General features: G+C 37.7%; 1 protein-coding gene across 3 annotated transcripts in view; it reads left to right on the top strand.

Moving 5' to 3' along the window:
• The window catches only part of LOC106536410 (SS18L1 subunit of BAF chromatin remodeling complex), a 14,868-nt gene extending 12,946 nt beyond the window's left edge, over positions 1–1,922 (top strand). For all 3 annotated transcript variants that reach the window (XM_014033686.1, XM_014033685.1, XM_014033684.1), the window contains 4 exons: positions 198–230; positions 338–457; positions 628–755; positions 1,357–1,922. In XM_014033686.1, the coding sequence (XP_013889140.1) occupies positions 198–230; positions 338–457; positions 628–755; positions 1,357–1,383 (308 nt within the window). In that variant the 3' untranslated portion in view covers positions 1,384–1,922. The remainder of the gene's footprint in view (positions 1–197; positions 231–337; positions 458–627; positions 756–1,356) is intronic.
• Positions 1,923–6,104: the final 4,182 nt, after the last annotated feature.

The following is a 6,104-nucleotide window of genomic DNA, read 5'->3' as shown; positions in this document are numbered from 1 at the left end:
ACCCTAACCCTAACCCTAACCCTAACCCTAACCCTTGAGAAACAATGTGACAATATCATGAGGCGTGGTGGGCGTGGTGGGTGTGTCTGGATTACCTGCAGGAATTTGTCTAACAAAAGGCCACTAATAGCCCTCAGATTGCTAAGAAGAAGGAGGGGGTTTGTCCTCAGGATCTTGAAATTTCAGTCAAGCTAGTGTTGAACAGTCTCCTCAGCATTACTATGAAGGAGGTAAAGATTCCTGTTCATTTTTGAATACATGTGTGCAGCTTATTTCATTCAATATGTCAATATGTGGTTAAGATTCACAACCAATACCTGGCACCTATACCTGACAGGTAACTCTCAGTACAGCCAGCAGCAGGCCTCGTACCAACAGAGCTCTGGTCAGCAGCAGCCCTTCAGCCAGCAGCAGTATTCCTCTCAGCAAGGCTACAGCGGGCAGCCTCAGGGATACGGTGAGAGGAACTCACCTGGTGACATATCATGAGACTTCTCTCCACACACACACACACACACACACACACACACACACACACACACACACACACACACACACACACACACATATGCATGCATATATATATATAAATACTGTATATCACATGAAGACATCCTCTTATTTCAGGTCCTGGCCAAGGGGGACTTTCCCAGTTTTCTCAGTATCAGCAGGGTCAAAACCAGCAGTACGGATCATATCGCTCATCCCAAGGAGGCTCTGGAGTCCAGAGTCAGAGGTCCTATGCCTTTGAACAGGTACATGACTTAAAAACTTGAAACAAACAAACAAAAATACCTATAAGCTGCTGAACTGTGGTAGGAGCTTTTTTTTCCTTTCATTTCAAATAGATAATTGCTCAATCAAAAATATTGGTATATACAGTATTTCAAGTGTGTACCTTTGGTTTATATCCTTTTTTTTATATTTTAAGAAAGCTTTTTTTATAAAAGTTAAATGGCTCAACTTAATATGATAATTTATTCTGCATTTGTCCTAACAGAGTAAAAATCTATAACAGGATTGTTTTAGCTCATTAAACAACAACAATCTGGAGAAAAAAATGTTTAATTCTCAACAGACTGATGAGCTAATGGCTAGTCGGAGCGGGGCCAAGACCAAAGTAGATTGCTGCTTTTTTTGGAACGTCTCAAAAATGTTTTAAGCAATAGTTTAAGCTTAGCTGCTAACTTATCAATTCCATCTAAATTGTTTTTCAAACTGAGGTTGTTCAAAGAGCTATAGCTACTAAAAGTAGGATATCTAGAGAACCGTACTTCACAGAGCTAATCTGTGATTTTAACAAACAGCAACCAATAAAATACACTGTCTTTGAGGTTATCTTTTTTTGCATTTCAGGGTCAGTATGGAAATTATCCACAGTAAGGCACAATGTTGTTTTGCTGTTTGAAGAAAACTGGAAACCAATCAATATTGTGTTCATCACATGGAGGAGCAAATCTCTTTACATCTGATCCATTATCCTCGTACTAATCAGCATTTTAACTAATATATGATAATCTAATAAATATGATGCTTCCATCCCTGCTGCAGGTTTGATAGTTGAAGACAGTAAATGCTATTAGTCAGTCACTTATATGTAAAGATAGGGTATCTGAAGAGTCAAGATAATCTTCTGGATCAGGGATGTCAAACTCACTTTTTTACCAAGAGCATTATGGTGGCCCTCCAGGGCCATGTTAACGAACTTTGATATTTTGTGTTAACTTCAACTAAACACAAAACATCATGTTCCTCATCTCATTGCAATGGCTGAGCACCAACAAACAATAACTGAGCTCTATGTGGTATTTCCTGCATAGAGACAACGTTTTATCATGTCATTTTATGAACAGTAAAATTACTATGTGTACGACTGACTAAATGTGAAATAAAGGATACAGAAATACTCTTAAATATAAAAACCAGAGAGCCTGACTCACTGTGTAAGTAGCTACTATCTTGAATTACGACAGGGAATTCCCACTAGAGGGGGTGCTCCAGTTAAAGATTTACAACCTGTAAGTGGGAAATTCCCACTTCCCAGTACAACTGTGCCACTGAAAAAGCAGCAAAATGGAAATTTACAAGACAAATTTTGCTGGCTGCCAGCAACTTTTGAACCCTGTGCACCTCCAGCGGTGGGATGCTGTCAGTTTGTGTGTAAAAATAATCAACATGCGTTATGGAAGATGTGGTTTATGGCCAGTGCTGGCTTTGTAGAAGTATACCTTCATTTTAACACATTAATAGATATTTGAAGCTTTTGTGGGCCACATAAAATGCCGTGGTGGGCCACATTTGGCTTGTGGGCCTTGAGTTTGGCACGTTCTATGTTGATGTAACAAAAAACTAAAAAAGGGGCAGGAGATGTATCAAATGTAATTGTATCAGCCACCTGGAGTTTATTTCATCTCGTTTTCTTTATTTTCTCATCAACATCTGCGTCCCATCTCGAACATTTAGTGCTCATTTTATTTTACAAGCCTATATTTTTCATTCTTATTTGCCTCATGCACATGGCAGAACTTTAAAAGCCAGGCCATAAAAGGCAATTAGCCTTGAAGGAGATGTTCTTTGAAGATCTCATGTCCAGGTTCAAGAGTCTGTTTTTTTTTCTTCTGACAGGGAAATGAATTTGCTAAATTGCAAAACTGTTGATTTTTTTTTTTTACCTGATGGGGTCAGATGGGTGCTGGGTGGGAGGATGTCCATGTTAGTCAAACTGTCACGTGATGCTGTGAGGTCTAACATGAAGTGTACTCACTTTCTACATGCTTAACATTTATTAAGATATAAAACTGTGTATCATTTATTGTACATGATAAGCATACAGTGTAATAGTATTTTTGAAACTATATTTTTTGTGCCATTACTTTGCAGACATTTACAATATGTGCAGAGTTAGAACACTTTTCAAAATCATTATTCAGGAAGAAAAAAAATCCAGTTTGTCAGCACTTTATTTTGCATCATTAGCCTTTTCTGATCGTTTGTGTTAAAAAGTGATTCTCAAAAAGCCAAAGTAACCCAGGAACAGAACCTCTACTGCAGTAAGTGCAATACTCTCAGTCTGTTACGTTGATGTTGGCTGTAATGGTGAGAACTCAATGATTATTTAGAGAATTGCTGCACCAATAAGGCAAATGTGATGGGTGGGTTGTCTTATCTTATTGTTTTTTTTTTAGATAGATGTAACGTTTAAGAAAAAATGTTTCTATTTATGTGGCTCGAGTCAGATCCTTCATAAAAATATGTTTACTTTTGTATTTATCACCCAGGAAAATATTTTGTTACCATTTATGACATTTAATGACAATAACAGGGATTGAAAATAAGAGAAATGTCATTTGCATGCCATCCATCTATGATAAAACCTCATGCATTATTTTCTTATTTAGTTTATAAAACAACAGAAAAATGCAGCCAACACCTCAGAGTTACTGTTTTTTAAAGTCTGGTCGGTAATCTTACATGTAAGTTATGTGTATATGTCCAGTTTTGCAGTATTTCCTTGAAACCTAGTGTAAAAGGCCATACACCCAGGTGGGACTATACCCGGGGTTAAAGTGGCCTATAGGTTATATCCAAGGTATACTATGGCCTAGTTCAATCTGCAACCTTTACAATAAAAAGAACCATGTCTGCTCCTTGGCTCACTAATAAAATGTGTCCAGAGCCGCAAAATCTTCTACAACTGTGGTTATCAACTGCTGGTCCGTGGGCCATTTATTATAATTTTGACATTTTAGAATAAAGTAAAATGACTTTTTCATGTAAACAAACAAACAAACAAAAAAGGCAGTTTATTATGTTTTTTTAAATCAAAATTAAAACACTGAACCACGCAGGCATGTTTAGTTTTTTCTTATCTGTACTGTTATCGAATTGCCTCAACATTTTTCTTTTCAGCAACTTCTCCTAAAGGCATTCCAATAAAAAGATAGAGATTATAAGGCTAAAAGTTGGATTTTTGAACCAGTGTAGGAGTTGCGCCCACATTGGTCACTAGCAATAGAAAACATATGACCATAATAGGTCATAGGTTGCCTTTATTTTGTCATAGGTTGCCTTCTAGAAGGATGCCAAATCCAAATCAAACAAACTACTTGCATGGTCTAATCAATATGTATTACTTGTGTTAGTCGTAGGCTAAAGATCACATATATTGGCCAACAAATTGGCAAGAAACTGCTCAAACTTGCCTTTTCTGCTGTATTAAAAATCAACCAAAACAACTCACCTCATGTTATCTTTTATCAAAGCTTCAAAGAGTGGCTGCAGAAAGAGCTGCATGTATCTCCAGAGCTGCAGGTTGCAGACCCCTGGACTAGTCCACTTTACACCCCACATGCCAGATTATACCCCCTTGACTTTAGTAAAGTTGAGTCATATGCAATAGAATTAACACATTTTTCAACCTTTTATTGAGGTTTAGCTTTGTCAAATGAAAACGCTAACTGACTTTAAATATGAAACATTTGTCATGTCTTGGAAACAAATTGAAAATTCAAGTTTACAGTTAAAATGAAACCATTGTACCACATTAGATAGGTATTCTGGCCTAAAGGGGTATAGTTTGGACAAGAATAATTTATCACCGGTGGGCCAATGTATACCCAGGTTTAATCTGGGCAGGGCACTTTTTTTAATTTTTTGTCAGCTACACCGCTTTACCTCAGAAGGTAGAACAACACGTTTAGCTGTGGTCAATCAGGAGCAGCAGACACATGGCTGTCAAACAGCTGAAGAACTCCACTCAACACTGACAATCACATGCTTCTCTCTGCTGTAACAAACTGTTATCAGTGTCTCATGTTACTGTGAGCTGAACATTGTGAAACGTCCTTCCCAGATCAATGTGGTGTGTCCTCAGTCCTGAGTGCTCCGTCTTGTTCAAGTGTGTGTTTGTGTTTAGGAGGGTGTGTGTGTGTGTTTGCACATTTGGTATGTTTATGAAAGAAACTTGTGCATCTTATATGAATGTTAATTACTCCCTGTACGATCTATTGTAAGGCTGCATCGCCTGATCTTTTCTGCTGTCTTTTTGTTACTATTTGTTATACAAAATAAACTAACAATAAGCTTTTGTTGTGTCTGGATTGTGTGTTTTTTAAACAGTTTATTTGTTTAACCTTTCAGTGGTTTAATTTTAATTAATTAATTATTAATGATCACAATAGTCTGAGTAATATCTTTAAATGTCATTATTAAAGCAGGATGATTTGGTTATTCAGGAAATAATTTAATTTCCATAAGACATACAGTACTTAAGCAATTTAGACTTGGTGAACACTATAAATGGATGTTTTCATGAATAAATAAATCTTTAAATTTTAAATTTCTATCAACATCTATGTTAGCTTTGAGAACTTAAATTTTGATGTGCAAAAGTGTCTCACAAAATAAAACATGAAAAAACTGTAACACCAAAAAAGCAAGACCAGTAAATGAGAGGTAAGCTGTTCTTTTACACACATGCACTTCAGTTAAAAGGAAAAAAAATGTATAGGTCCTCTGGACAGGTTCTTCTTTAATGAAAAGTTTTGTCTCTCCTCCAAGAGACTTCTTCAGTCTGAGAGTTTCAGGCAAAATTCAGGCTTTTGAGTCCTGCCTCCAGGTGACTGATACTCACGTCACATGGCTATCGTTGACACCTAATTAACACCTATTGTTAACGGGGTGGAGTGATACTGCCAATGGCAGCGCTGAAGGAGGGGGACAACTGAAAATGGAGGCCTCCACCTCTGTTTAATGATGGACGGTCTTTCTTCACAAAAATGGCTTGTTGGAATGGAACGTTGGTTTGAGAGAGGAGTAAAAGAAGCCATTTTTGTGAAGAAAGACCGTCCATCATTAAACAGAGGTGGAGGCCTCCTTTTTCAGTTGTCCCCCTCCTACAGCGCTGCCATTGCCAGTATCACTCCACCCCGTTAACAATAGGTGTTAATTAGGTGTCAACGATAGCCATGTGATGTGAGTATCAGTCACCTGGAGGCAGGACTCAAAAGCCTGAATTTTGCCTGAAACTCTCAGACTGAAGAAGTCTCTTGGACGAGAGACAAAGGCTGTGTCCAAAACGACAGGCCGGGTCCTCCGGAGGACCC

This window comes from Austrofundulus limnaeus, unplaced genomic scaffold, assembly GCF_001266775.1.
Source record: "Austrofundulus limnaeus strain Quisiro unplaced genomic scaffold, Austrofundulus_limnaeus-1.0 Scaffold1807, whole genome shotgun sequence".
NCBI classification, from domain to species: domain Eukaryota; kingdom Metazoa; phylum Chordata; class Actinopteri; order Cyprinodontiformes; family Rivulidae; genus Austrofundulus; species Austrofundulus limnaeus.
Note: the sequence above shows the minus strand (reverse complement) of the source record. Positions and strands in the feature narration are given on the sequence as shown.